General features: G+C 31.8%; 2 protein-coding genes across 2 annotated transcripts; both read right to left on the reverse strand.

Annotated features, from left to right (window-relative positions):
• Positions 1–1,935: 1,935 nt before the first annotated feature.
• Positions 1,936–4,555, reverse strand: LOC145311789 (uncharacterized). The gene is made up of 4 exons (XM_080150776.1): positions 4,398–4,555; positions 3,852–3,923; positions 2,985–3,080; positions 1,936–2,573 (listed from the first exon to the last, which is right to left on the reverse strand). Exons 1-4 carry the CDS (start codon positions 4,459–4,461, stop codon positions 2,446–2,448), a joined length of 360 nt encoding a protein of 119 aa, XP_080006902.1. The 5' UTR covers positions 4,462–4,555; the 3' UTR covers positions 1,936–2,445.
• On the reverse strand, positions 4,461–15,825 carry LOC145311779 (uncharacterized). Its single transcript, XM_080150767.1, has 11 exons — positions 15,664–15,825; positions 15,300–15,358; positions 13,056–13,144; positions 12,268–12,364; positions 11,421–11,525; positions 10,644–10,808; positions 10,353–10,425; positions 9,672–9,862; positions 9,022–9,367; positions 5,390–8,157; positions 4,461–4,728 (listed from the first exon to the last, which is right to left on the reverse strand). The coding sequence occupies exons 1-11, from the start codon at positions 15,786–15,788 to the stop codon at positions 4,718–4,720; spliced, it is 4,029 nt and encodes a 1,342-aa protein (XP_080006893.1). The 5' UTR covers positions 15,789–15,825; the 3' UTR covers positions 4,461–4,717.
• Positions 15,826–15,840: the final 15 nt, after the last annotated feature.

A 15,840-nucleotide genomic window follows, 5' to 3' on the forward strand; every position in this document is an offset into this window, starting at 1 on the left:
ATAAAAATAAGAATTGTTGCTTACCTTTAGGGGTCCTATTTCCATTTCAGCCCGTTTGAAAATATCCATCACGAAATTGTATCTAATAATATAGGTATGTTTATCAATCGGAAATTAAAAAATTATAGCATTAATTCCTATTTTGTTGGCCCCGGAAAATAAGTAGCGAATTATCATAATCTTAGGATTTTAATTTTCCTTTTTTGTGACAAATTTTTATAACATGCTTTTTAGTTTACTTTAAAACCAATTTTAGACCAAAGAAAAATTCTTGTATCCAAAGCCATACTAGCAATATTTAAATAAATTTTAATGTAAACATTTAAAAATAATAAACTAACCTTTGAATATAAAGAGGGGGATGAAAAAAAACATCGCCTTGATCCTTAGTGTCTAAAAAATATCATCTAAAACTATGTTTAAAGTATTATTTTCAAAACGCTTTCTTTATTTGTCTAATTCATTTATAACTATTATAAAATCTCCTACAAACTCATAATCATAACAATAAATTCAAATCCACAAACAAGAGCGAGTGATTTTAAGTACATTCTAGCAGTGAAACTGAGTATTTTGGTGAAAATACTAGGTTTATGTTTAGTATATTTATTTTGGCTAAAAATATTTGCAATTATGAGCATTTTTGGATGAAAAATTGTCAAATGTTTTGTTGAGTTCAAACTGTTGTTTCAAAACCTTATTAAAACTTTATTAAACATAAACCTAGTATTCACAAAAAAATACTTAGATTCACTGCTCGAAGGTGCTTTAGATCACTTGCTCTCGTTCTTGCACAGTCCCCTTTTACCTTTAGTATCTTGATAATCTTGATGTATCTCATTATTTTCATTGTTGTTATTGTTTTCCTCTGCTGGTCCTATCCAATCTTCTGTTTCATTACTTCATCATATAACAAGAAAATTCTCATTAAACTTTACAATTTGCTAAGATTCTAATTTTAATAGAGTTTAAAATTCAATAATGGTTTTTGCTGGTCTTACATATTTAGGTTTAAATAACAGGTAAGAATTGGACAATTACCAAAATTACAACAAACAAACTAAAAAAAACAATACCTGGCAAATTCTAACTCCGAGGTGTCAGAGTCGGGTAAGTTCAGCAGCCTGGCAGCCTCCTGGGCCCTTTCCAACACAGCTGTGTCTATGGTGTTTACGCCAACACCAGTGTTGATCAAACTATCCCAGGACTCATCTACTACACACAAAATTCAATACTTTTGGTATACTAGCGGCTACGCCCCTAACAGGCTCTGTATTATATTGGAAAGGATAGGAAAAATAGCCAAAAACCACCCTAAGACATAAATCTAAACATAAAACATAAAATAGCTTAAAACCACCATGGGACCAATGTCAAACTTTCGTGAAATGTAGAACTATCAAACTCTTAAGCAACAGACAAAAAAAACTTATTACTTATATAATAGGATTTTATTTTTTTTACGTGAAATGTGCTTTTCTTTTCTTTCTCTCAATTTTCCCCATTCAATATTTTACTGAATTGTTTTCTTGTGCCAATTTGAATGTGTTGCATATGCGCTGGTTTGCCTTCTATTCGAATTACATAAAGTAAATATTAATTACATCACGAAATAAAACATATTTCACTTAATTCTAATTAATTGATTAAAAGTGATTAAAAGAAATGTTATAATTTTTAATGTTATTATTCAATATTAGTCAATTTACGTTGACAAAAAATCATTGTATTTGTTCCTGAGTTTGAAGCACTGAAATCTTGAACGGGCACGAGCTCAGATGCTTCTTGTATAACACCAGTATCATTGACTTCATCATGTGGATCAACAGAAGCATCGTGGTGTACTTCAATCTCATCAATGTTGGCAAAATGATATACACCATCTTCGAGAGTTTCTGCAGAAAAGGAAGAAATAGTCATATTGATAAAGTTATTTTGACCATGTAGTTTATAAGATTTGATAGCCTGACTCAGTTGCGGGCACAGCAATTCACCCGGGGCGTGTCAAACCATTAAGGGGTTGAACAAGGTAAACAACACTTTCGTAGTTACAGTTTAAGGGGGTGTTGACACCTCACGTCCCTAGCTTGTAGTATATTATTTTATTATTCGTAATAAACATTTGAAGGCAAACTTTTTTAGAAACCTATCCTTTATAATTTCAATAGCTTGTAGTTTCTAGGGGCTTTTCCCCCCAAGAGGAATAGGTACCTAAATGTACCTAACATTTGAGTGGATTTTTTTTCAGGGGGGGGGGAAGGGTGGGGTGTCCCAACCTCCACAAAATAGCCTAAAAATACCACAAGACCAATTGGTACATTCCCTGAAGAGTAGAACTCAATCGGTTCAGCGGTTACTGAGATTTTAGGCTTCAGGCAGCTAGACGGACATTCATCGTTCTACTTTGCATTTGAGAATGATAATAAAAACTTGAATTTATAATTTTTACACCATCAGAATATATTTTTTATAACTTATATGACGACTAATTCCTAACAATCCAGGAATATTTGTATCCGAATCTTCAGATTCTTGGCCTGAGTGAAAAAAATGACTTGGGTTCACGGGACGGTCTAAAATTATTCAATATTGTTTATAAATATTTTGATTATCCGAAAATATTAATGATATGATCTATAGTTATCCATTATGTGATGACTCATGAGGTATGCAAAATTTAATTTTCAGACATAATCTTTGGTTAGTTATAGGGTCAACTCCCCCCCCCCTCCCACTTTTTTATTTTAGTTTTTAAAAAAACAAAAAAAGTTTTGAGGGGGAGGGGTAGTTTTTTTAGGGGCGATTTTATCTTAAGAGGATGGTGGTACCCTTCCCCAAAATAGTTATAACCCTGCCCAGGGCCTATGAGAAGCTACATTGTAAAAGCGAACCGAATCGTTCAAAATGTTCTATAATTTGGTATTCCGCTGCATTGCTTAAGAACAAAATTGCCTTAATTATACGAAAAATGATTGAAACTTAACCTTGATTAAGAGCATGCCAATGTTGATGAAAACCATCCTCAGAACTAGTTGTACTGCTGGCATAGATCAGCTCCAAGTCATCATTATTATTCTCATCTGGTAAAAAATAAGAAAGGATGAGAGCAGATATTTTACAAGAAAACTTACTGAGGTTGCTAACAACTTAGGTCCATATCTTTAAAGTGAATCACAAGGGATAAGACATAGGCAAATAAATTGATATACATTATACATCCCCAAACGCAAAATTCCCTCTTCTGTAGATTACAATTATGGGTTGAAACGTTTGGACACTCAATGAATCAACCCATCAAAATTCATAAGAAGTTTTAAAGCCAACGAAAAAGAAAACGTTATTAAAACTTTGGGGACTAATGTAATAAAAAGCTCTTTGGCTCCTGCCTAACTTATGTCACAAGGCTTTAACATTTGAATATTGCAGACAACCAACACTTTGATTGCAAAACCTTTGTCTGAAAGTTTTAACTAAAAGTATGTAGAAGTTGCCTGTTTGAGTACATAAGGATCCCCACTATACTATTCATATTTCTTAAATTATTTCGTACATCCGTTATTTTTATGTCTTCAGTTATGACAAGAATTCGAATTAGGTCAAGATTCGAATCCATCACTGCTCCAAAGACGATATGATTTACGATAGATAAGTCGAAAGTAAATAATTAAAAGATAAGATTTTAGGGTGTTAATAGTCCCTATGAAAAAAAAATAATCTAGAACAAATATTAACCTTAATTTTTTCAACTTTATCTTACAAGAAATGGAAAAAAGTAATACTGTATTAAAGGGATGATGAACCTTTTTTTTGGGGGGGGGGGGATACATCCCCTTTCACTCCTTTGTGTTTACCTGATTCGTAGTCAAGATTGAGTTGTCTCAATCTTTGTTGTAAATCGTTCTCAGCATCTGTCAATTCTTCACCTAAATAATATTGTAACAATAATGGCAAAAAATCGTCTACTGAATGTTCATTGTAAATCCCTGTAAATCTTAAATAATACCTGAGAAAATCCCCCCTTGCAACCAAAAATATAAGACTAGTCTTTCTGTGAAATTATTTTTTTAGAGAAAATGAAATCATCTCACTTAACTTTGCAAATATGAAAAACTTTGCAGATACAGGACAAATCAACGCGAATGTCAACAAAGGATGATTTTATTATATTTTTTAAAATAAAAATAAAAGTAATTTTCCCCCCAATATTCCATAAATTTGGGTACAAGCTTTCAGTCAAATGCGCTAATTAGGTCAAGCTGTAGGTATTTAATTTTTTACTAAACGCATAGTATAATTCAATGTAAAATTAAGAATAGTTTGACCTTATAGGTGCATTTGACTGGAGGCTTGCACACAACTATACGGAATAACGCGGGAAAAAATGGCGTTCTTTATACCTCTGTCGTCCGGTTCTCCACTCTCAGCCATCGCAGGGATCTTGATCGGATTTGTATCCAGCATTTTTTAATTCTGAAAAACAAAAAAAATGTTAACATTTTTTGAAAAGACATCTACTTGTTATATTTTAACTTTTCTGTCAATCACAATAGCTTTTGACATTAGTAAAATAAATCAATGAATATGGACGATAACTAAATCATTTTTAAAAAATTATGAATCATTTAATTCTGAACACAAGTAGACATCAACAAATTTAAATATAACTTTGGCTTAACTTAATACTGTTTCTTATAATTTGGAATGTATTTTCTCACTCTTACTTCTTATCTGAAAAATTGTTCTTTATTATATAAGTTGTAAATGTGTAACAAGGACTAAACAGCCTACATGCGTGTAAAATATCACTATAAAGTTTTAAACAGTAGGACAAACGAACATTAACTAGAGTGCCATAACTGTCATAGAGGATTCTGTTTAAGGACATACGATTTGAATAGGTATAGAGATGCTTAGCTTATAACAGTGTACCTTGTTGTAGTAGGAATCAGTATTCCAAAATTCAAATGAATAGGATAATTATATCATACAAAAATATGTTGTTAAAAAATAAAAATCAGCATGTTTTAAAGGACGTTTGGACTTTCTGGTAACGATTATAGAGTTGCTAGGCTTTCTACATATAATTTTCATGAAAGTTTGGAATCGATAGGACAATTCTAACCTGTCAAATAGAAAAGAGATAACCGTTACGGACGGCAGGACCTACCCTTATCATAGAAAAACTCATCATCATAGAAAATAAAAGAAATTTATATCTGTAGATGCTTAGTAATTAAAAAATTATTTAGTGATGGAGATTGAATTAATTAAACATATTATACAATTTAAAAATGAAATATTACCTACGGAAATATTGTTATTTGTTAATCAAAACATCTCTTTGAAATTCTCAAGTAAAAAAATACTTTTAAAAAAATTAAAAATATACCTTTAAGTCTTTTTATCGGAGGTACTTCTTTGTCTGGGAAAAATTTGACACGCAGCAAGTTTCTCTTTCCTTCTCTAGAACTAGAAGTTTGCAGCAATACCTTTTCTTGGCTTAACCTTTTTCTTTTGGCATTAGGTTTGGCGACTATGGTATCCGTAGTTTCATTCATCACTGGTTTAGGTTGGTTAATTTGGTGCGGCTTGTCTTCAGAGACTTTGGCACATTTTTTGGTTTGTTGAGGCGTTTCAGTTATAACTTTGGCACATTTTTTGGATTTGTGTGGCAGGCTTTTTGATGTTTTAGCGCGCTTTTTAGTTGACTGTGGCTTATTACATTGCGGCGGCAGTGGCTCTTCTGTTGAAATAAATGCACGTTTTTTAAGCGGCAAATCTCGTGGATTTTTGGCGGGTTCTTTGGCATGTGATTTGTCATGATCATCTAAATTTGTTGGTATTTTATTTTCTGTAATTTCTTCACATTGCAGTTTGTCCTTTTTAGGTGAGGAATTTTCCTTCCTTGATACATTAATTTTCTTTGCTTTTGATATGATTGGGCTACTACTATTATCATAATTTGTTGAACTACTTCGCTTCTTTGGAGGAAGTCCCTTGTCCTTCTTTCTCTTCAGTTCTTTGTCAGCTTTGCCTTCCTTGTCAATATGTTCAGGTTTTTCAATAGGCAGAATATTTTCAGGATTGGCATTAACAGTCTTGGAGACTGCAGTATTATCATCTTTAGCCTTGATTGTAGGAGGTGTAAATAGTTTAATTTCGCTGACTTTTGGGGTATTTTTAGTAGTGCTTTGCGGAGTAACATTATTAGGCTTGGTACTTTTGCGATTTATATTTTTTGATTTGTTAAATTTTTGGGTATTCTCTTTGTTTTTGTCAACTTTTGGGGTAATGTTATGGGCAAGCATATAGTTTTCTAACTCTTTCATTTCATCATAGTCATCTTGTTCATCAGATATTGAATTCCCGGGTAGAAATATTGGTTTGGCACAGATAGATTTTGATGTTTCAATTGTTGATTCATTATCATCTACTTTTGAATTGGGTTTATCAACAGTTGAAATATTAGGATCAATAGTCGATGTGAGATTAACTTTTGACTCTGAACTTTTTTCTTCAGACTCTCTAGTTATACAATTCGTAGGATTGTGTTTAAAAGTTAAGTCAAGACATTCATCATTGGATTCTTCTTTTTGAATTAAGTTATTTCTTGGACAGTAAATAAAACTTTCTCCTGCTACAGGAATATAATCAGTCGTATCTGGAAATTTTATATTTGAAGTATAACATTCAGGAATTTTCTCGGAAGTTACATTGGTGGTTTCTGAGCATTCATTAGTATTAGATTCTGTATGCTCAATCACCTTTTCTGAAATTATATCAATCGATTCATAATGAGTAATAGTTGATTTGAGAGTTTCAATTTGATTTTCAGGGCTTTTATTACAGATCATTTTAAACTCAGGAATTGTCATTTTTGCCTCCTCCTGATTTTCAATATTAGTTTCATGAGCAGGAATCTCAAGATTTGAGTCATTTCTGTCATTTGTAACCACAGGATGATCAATAATTGTTACAAAATCTTCAGATAATTTATTGGTTGTCACCAGGCCTTCAACAGAATTACTTGGCAGTTTGTTTACTGATTCTGGAAGACTCGTAACTAAATCTGGGTATTCAACAGTTGAATCAGGACAATCATCATCCAATACAGGCTCTCCGGCAGAACTTTGCACAATTTCCTTTACGGATTCTTGATATTTAAAGGTTAACTCAGGACACTTAGTTGGCAATTGTGGGCGGACAACCTTTGTTTTAGGATTATTCATTGATTTTGGTCGACCAACTTTTGATTTAGGGCCACTACGAGACTTTAAAGTTGGTTTGGTACGTGAGCTATTTAAAGGCTCCTGTGAAAGGTCTAGAGCACTTGACAGGCTAAAATTTATATTTCTTAGATTACTGACAGTCTTATCAAGTGTTTCTTGGAGCTTGGATTGAGATTCTTTTATTGTTTTGCCCTTGCTTTTGTTTCTTTCTCTTTCAGATGTGGTATTTTTAGTATTGTTTAGTTTTGATTGACTAACATTAGATCTTATTGGAACAATTTTGATGGATTCAATTTTATCTTCTTTCCTTGATTTTTTGTTCTTATCCTGGTTATTTTCTCCATTTGTTGATTTTCGTGGGCCCCTTGTAGTTTTTTTGTGTGCTGTAGTAAAATATGTACTTTTACTTAACTTTTCTGCTTTACTCTGAGCAATTTTAAGCTTTTCTAAGCTATAGGCCGCGGGTTTTATAGTTTCAGTTAAAGTGTCTTTCTCTTCAATCATTTCGTTAGCAGAAGTGCTAACATTAGGATTATCAACTTTATTCAAATTAGTAAGATTAAGATCCTTGTCATCTGGCGTACAAGAATATTCTATATCTTCATCTAAAATTAGGGCCAACAGCTCTCTGTCTTCTCTTAACTCCTCTTCTGTTTTTCTTTGCAGGTCTCTATCATCTTTAGGATCATAGTCATTGTTCTTCTCCAACTCTCTTTCATTTTCAGATTGTTCTTGTGTCATTTTAGGAGCATTGTTACTTTTCTTCAATGATTTGCCCTTGTTTACATTGGTATTATTATTCTTAGTATTAGACTTATAGGTAGTTAAGTCTATTGGATTATCAGTAGCAATGTTATCATCTGTTACAAATAAATGATGATCTTCGGGTTCCAATTCAACTATTAATTCAGGTTCTCTTGGCAGTTGCCTGTGCCAGAATTAATGTTCATACAATTAATTACAAACCAGACAGTAAAAAAAGAAGAAGAAAAACATCATACATCAGGGGTGTATATTCTACATGGGATCCCCTGCTCAGGGGGGGGGGGGGGAAATAAAAAATAAGTGGTTGGAGGGAAAAAAGTGTAAAAATTAAGAAAACTGAAAACATTTTTTCCATTTTCCCCCCCTCCTTGGTGAAAAAAAACAAAAAAAAACGTGTGGTAGGAGGGATAAAATAAATAAAATATAGAGTTCTTTAAATATTTTTCCATTTCCCCCCTTCTTGGTCAGAAAAACTAGGGGGGAAAAAAATAAAAAATTTTGTAGCAGGGAAAAAAAAATAAATCTTGTGCAGAATATACACCCCTGTCATACATACCTAGACAATATTTGTATAGATTATAATAACGGATATAAGAGGAGAACTTGAAAAAAGATTAAGGGAAAATATTTAGTCTAAATTATTAAATAAGGTCTATTTGCACCATAAATACCGCTCATATACATGTATTCTTGAAAAACTCAAGAAAACTACCCAATAATTTTATGGATTTAGAATTATCCACTTACATATTATACAAGATTACTACAATATTAGAGTAAGACACTAGAGGGAGAAAGGGATAAATAACTGTATTTCCCTATCTCGATGACCGACTCTCAATTGGGTCTTTGAAAATTAACCAATAGTAACGGGAATATTAACACAGCCAAGTAGCAGAAAACAATTTGCGAGCAAAAGAAAAGGGTCATTGAAAAAGGGAGGGAGGTAGTTAAGTACATCTATACATCTCCTGATAAATACAGAAAATTCAACTAATTCATTGTATGAATGGAATGAACATTCTGCCTGAATGTTGCTTCAGTGCCAGTCAACCTTCCACTTTGAACAGTCCTAGATAAACTCTTGATTCCAGGTAATACCTTGGCATTTGGTCCGTTCTTGTTCACAAATGGAATTCGTCCTTTCCTCGGCTGTGGCCTTGGGTGGTGAACCACTTGTTTGATTTCAATTGGACGATTTTGTTGTTGAATTCTTTGCGGCTGCTTGGTTGGAACTGTGTATGTTGTATCATAGTAGGAATCATTATCAAAGGATGAATCTGAGAGAGTAATGATAGAATGTTCTGTGTCAGTGTCACCAGTGTCAGTAAACATGTCACTATCGTCGCTTTCTGTTCCATATGATAACTCATCTAAACATAAATTATCTATTCTTTTGTTAGAGTAAGCTACTTTATATTTAATATTTATGTTTGTATTTGTAATTTGTATTTCTTGTAATTTAACAATATAAAGTAAAAAATGAAGGAATATTATAAACAGAAATACATTAGGTATTTTTTTATTATGCCAGAAAATTCTTCTATGATTATTTAAACAAGATATGTTATAAAAAATAAATAAGAAATCCTTTTTAGGCCTTTAACTTTTAAGATTTTAAACATTGTTCGATCCGCACGTTGCTTATTTCTAAAAAAAACTAAAATAGATAATTTCCTGAATCTGAAGCATCACCTCCATGTGGACTGTACCCACCCTTTCTTAACATTTTATTGCACTGTGCCACATTCACGACACGATGGAGTAGATCAGTCATCAAACTGCCCACCACCATCTTCGGCAAATCTTCAGGGTCGACAAAGGTAAGAGTCTTAACCACTTGCTGTTGTTCATCATCATATTTGAACCTGGATAAAAAAAAATAAATAATCAGTTTTTGATACCTACTTACTGACATTCAGGAATCAGGACAGATATTCAGAAATACTAATGGATTTTAATTATGATTGATAATATGCATCAAAGGTACTAGTTGCTTCGCCCCAAGCCTCTAGATAAGGTCAGGAAAAAAGGTAAAATTAAATTTTCTTAGCTTCCCTGAAAAGTACAATAAATTTAGACCAGAATTTTGAGATCTTTAGCTTCAGTTCCGTACTACTTAATATAATAGGATGTGTTAGTAACAAAATGAATAGATAATAGAAACTAGAAAGGCACAATCATATTACTTAATTCAAATCTATTTAACAACTGAAATAAAAATAATTTTAAAAATAATAAGAATTTATGATAAAATGAAATAAACATTAAGAAAAAAAAAGTTGAGAACCAAAAAAAAACTTTTCATAGAGGTAATAACTTTCTAAGACAATGATTTTATAAAAAAATCTAAATTACCTAGAAATATTTTGCTGGTTTGAAGTTGGAGAAGATGATGGTTCATATTGTCTATAGTCTTGGAAACTCATATCTAGAAAAAAAATATATATTAACAAAATTGATATTACTCAAGGGCCAAATATTTAGGTACTAATTTTAAGTTTTTACAATTTGAAACTTCCTGAAAATTCTGCAACTATCGGTCTATCCGTTTACGCGATCGTATTGGACATAGATATACTAGTTAGTAATTCAAACAGCTTTGCTATAGAAACTTTTCTGTAGAAGACAAAAATATTAAATGCAAACCTGTGGGTTCATCAAAATATGTCTCTTCTCCATTAAAATCTTGATCAAGAGCTTGAAGATTGCGAAGATAAGAGAAGCTTTGCTCCTCCTGCTGGCTGTCTAAACAGCTGCTGCTGCTTTGCCCGCTGTCACAGGCGTCCACTGTCAGCGTAGTAGCCATCAACTCTAGAAAATTCATATACTTTAATGTTAGAGTATCGAGACAATATGGCATAATAATTTTTTTAAATTCCCTCAGAATAAGTCCCGACACTTAAAAAATCTTTCCTGCCCTATTTAGATACATACTTACATTTAAGACTTAATTAAAAAGAGCCTAATCGACAAAAGAATCATAATTAAAAAATCGTATAAAAGATTGTTGTCAAAAGCTATAAATCAACATGTTTAAAATGGCCTTTAAAACTTTCAAGTACAGTTGCTTGCCATGCTTTTAAATCGTACTATTAGAGAAATCATGATGCAACGTTTGAAATTGATAAGACAATTCCAACATACAAAAATTTGCTACAAGAACAGACCAACACTTATTACAGAAAAGTTTCACTTTTTTAGCAACTTACTGTCAAATGCTTCGCGGAAGTCAAAGTAACAATAAATATATCAATAGCACGTAAAGCCTATCTAATTAGTGGGAAATCAAGAAACCATACTACTAAATCTTCCCTGGACTTAAGAGACTACCCTATAATATGGAATCATATAGGTCCATCGGTTAACGAGATATTTCAGTACACGAGATAGACAAACATCCTGCATCTTTAATAAACGTCTAACCTATGAGATCCACAACTTGTTTGTTTAATCTGATGGCATTCATTCCAATATCTTTAGCATCCAGTACCTTGTTAACTTCTTCCAGTTGGATTTCGTAATGGTCGTCTTACAAAATTAATATTTTTTTATTTGTAATACGCAAAGCGTCTTTAATAAAGCTTAGCTTTACCCACTCTGTAACCATAGAAATTTGCAGTCTTATTTGCTTAGCTTTACCCACTCTGTAACCATAGAAATTTGCAGTCTTATTTGCTTAGCTTTACCCACTCTGTAACCATAGAAATTTGCAGTCTTATTTGCTTAGCTTTACTCTGTAACCATAGAAATTTGCAGTCTTATTTGCTTAGCTTTACCCACTCTGTAACCATAGAAATTTGCAGTCTTATTTGCTTAGCTTTACCCACTCTGTAACCATAGAAATTTTGCAGTCTTATTTGCTTAGCTTTGCCCACTCTGTAACCATAGAAATTTGCAGTCTTATTTGCTTAGCTTTACCCACTCTGTAACCATAGAAATTTGCAGTCTTATTTGCTTAGCTTTACCCACTCTGTAACCATAGAAATTTTGCAGTCTTATTTGCTTAGCTTTGCCCACTCTGTAACCATAGAAATTTGCAGTCTTATTTAGTAAAATAAAAAAAATCTATTGTTTGATTATATTGAATTGAAAACACTAGGTAAAGTAGTTTAATTTTATAAAAAAAAAAGACATGTCTACAATTTACAGAGGATACGAGCTTTGTATTTGTCCCAAACTCTAACGTGTTAGCCAGAATATTATTATCCATACTTTAAGTAATATTTAAGGCTGATTTAAGGCTAATTTAAAGGTCAAAAATATTGATTTCCTTCAAGATGTCTGATGAGTGATGTCTTGCTCTCGAGAACTGCTATACAGAATGGACACGCACGTTTATGGCAGATCAGGTGGTCGTGCATGCGAGTCTGTAACAAATTGTAGAGTAGTTACGCCATAGACGGATGGGACATTCAACTGCATGTTTTAAAGTAAACTGGCAACAAAAGTTCTCTAATTCATAGGCTTAAACACTTTTGGTACTCATGTTGAATTTTGATTATTTTGTTACTAGCAGTGACTAAATATCATTCAATAATTTTAATCTTCTAAGAGGGCAAGTTTGTTGAGTGCTTAAAACAACTTATCGTCCTCAAGTTTCCTGTGTTGTGTCATAATTAGATAAATTAAGTTTTATTGTAGGATTTGCTCGCCAGCTGTATTTGAAATGCTTTTTCTTTTCTAAAATACATCTATTTACAACTTACTTATATCTATATTTATTTAAATTCTTTGGCCACTTATAAATAACTAGCGGCTACGCCTCTATAGGCCTCTAGTGGTATTAAATTTTTTATTTATTTTAAATATCTAATTTGAGAAATAATTTGTCTATGGTCAATCAGCTGTTAAATTCATGTTTCTACGCAGCGCCACTACGCTAGCGACACTATGCGGCGGGAATATTTCAATTTTTTTCGACCTATTAGAAGCTACCCTGTTAAGGAGAACCCGATCGGTTCAGCGGTTAGAGAGATCCTTCGGTACAAACATACAAACACATAAACATCCTATTACTTTATTATAAGGATAGAATTGTTGTTTACAATGGAAAGTTACCTTAAAATTAGTTTGATAGTTGCAGTAAGCGCAAACATATTTGTATTGTCCCATTAGTATCACTTCATAATCATCAGGATCATATGCATCTAGATAGATAGATTAATAAATATAATATTTGTATTGTACCATTTGTATCACTTCATAATCATCAGGATCATATGCATCTAGATAGATAGATTAATAAATATAATATTTGTATTGTACCATTTGTATCACTTCATAATCATCAGGATCATATATATGCATCTAGATAGATAGATTAATAAATATAATATTTGTATTGTACCATTTGTATCACTTTATAATCATCAGGATCATATGCATCTAGATAGATAGATTAATAAATATAATATTTGTATTGTACCATTTGTATCACTTCATAATCATCAGGATCATATGCATCTAGATAGATAGATAATAAATATATTTGTATTGTATCATTTGTATCACTTTATAATCATCAGGATCATATGCATCTAGATAGATAGATTAATAAATATAATATTTGTATTGTACCATTTGTATCACTTTATAATTTTCAGGATCATATGCATCTAGATAGATAGATTAATAAATATAATATTTGTATTGTACCATTTGTATCACTTCATAATCATCAGGATCATATGCATCTAGATAGATAGATTAATAAATATAATATTTGTATTGTACCATTTGTATCACTTCATAATCATCAGGATCATATGCATCTAGATAGATAGATAATAAATATATTTGTATTGTATCATTTGTATCACTTTATAATCATCAGGATCATATGCATCTAGATAGATAGATTAATAAATATAATATTTGTATTGTACCATTTGTATCACTTCATAATCATCAGGATCATATGCATCTAGATAGATAGATTAATAAATATAATATTTGTATTGTATCATTTGTATCACTTTATAATTTTCAGGATCATATGCATCTAGATAGATAGATTAATAAATATAATATTTGTATTGTACCATTTGTATCACTTTATAATTTTCAGGATCATATGCATCTAGATAGATAGATAATAAATATATTTGTATTGTATCATTTGTATCACTTCATAATCATCAGGATCATATGCATCTAGATAGATAGATTAATAAATATAATATTTGTATTGTACCATTTGTATCACTTTATAATTTTCAGGATCATATGCATCTAGATAGATAGATAATAAATATATTTGTATTGTATCATTTGTATCACTTCATAATCATCAGGATCATATGCATCTAGATAGATAGATAATAAATATATTTGTATTGTATCATTTGTATCACTTCATATTCATCAGGATCATATACATCTAAATTGATAGATAATAAATCTATAAATATAGATGTATAATCAGACAACTACCTGGATCCCCCTGTTGGGGACCTTTTTTGTCTGCAAGAAAATTGCTTTGTGCTCTTTTGTAGCGACTTGGCTGTGTTGATATTTTCGACGCTTTTGGTTGATTTTTAAAGGCCCAATTGAAAGTCGGCACAGAATCCTCGGTGTGGGGACATACAGTTATTTAACCACTTCCCGCTCTAAGAGATAGATTTATAAATAGACAAATTCTATGAAAAGATTGATTTTTTTATGAAATAAAATAATATCTTTTCGTCTACGAGAAATTGAAATTCTGATGAAAAATGGCCAAGATTCTCAATATTTCATATGCAGATGAACAAGCTTTCTATCGCTTTGTTAGGAAGACATTCATTCACTGCATGGAATGACTAGAAGTGATTTATCTAATGCTTTTGACCAAAAATTTCAAAATCCAGTCAAAACGCAATGAAAAATGGCCAAAATATGCAAAATGTAAGACAAACACACATACTACTTTGTAGGATATCCATCTTATCATTACATAGAACGACTAAAAAGTATTTTAAAAAAGGTTTCGCCAGAAAAATTTTAAATCCAATTAATGGCTATTGCTAAGATACGCAAAACTTCATATAGACACACGACTTAAAACTGTTAATTCTTTTGGCCGAAAAAAAAATATATAGTGCTCGGCAGCCGGGACTTAGCATCAAATCTAACCCCGTTTGGATGCTTTAGTTTTTTTTAGAGGAATTGTCAAATTTAGGTCCAGCTGAAATTTAAAATTGTAATAGGTTGATTTCCCTGAGGCTTACAGGAGGATGACGCGCGGCTGCCGAGCCCTGATAAAATATAGAGCAAAATTCTAATCACATTTCTAACAGAAAGACACTAAAATTATTGAAATACCTTGCATAAAGTCTTGATTATAGTTTTCATCCTCCCCTTCCAATAAAGTGCCACAGTGTCTACATTTCACATTAATTGATTTTTAATCAAGAAACACCGCCATTATGTATGAATTCAACATTTGAAATTAACAAGGTAAACTACTCTACAGCCCTTTTTGTTGTAGCAAACATTTAACATTTATCAATGTTAAAATATCACACACAAAAATTTAAATATAAGAATGATTACATCTAGTCGATGGCCCTATCCTTGTATCACTTCACCAACAAAAGACAGGATCACTTTTTAAGATCAAATATCTAGTTATACCTTATAATTAAGCATTTAGATATAATTTTGTGCTTAATCAATCAATCAATACCTAAGATGTCTCTTGAAAGCCTGTGTTTGAAATATCTGTCTGCCGCATTTATCACAAACATATCTTACACTAATCACTGTACGGCAGTTGCCCCGTCCTCGACGACGGATAGCTGTTTTGTTCATTTTAATTCTCTAGATAAAACAGCAAGTGTTTTATTAACTGTTTATTTAATCA

This window comes from Acartia tonsa, chromosome 2, assembly GCF_053477335.1.
Source record: "Acartia tonsa isolate MP-2025a chromosome 2, ASM5347733v1, whole genome shotgun sequence".
Lineage (NCBI taxonomy): Eukaryota > Metazoa > Arthropoda > Copepoda > Calanoida > Acartiidae > Acartia > Acartia tonsa.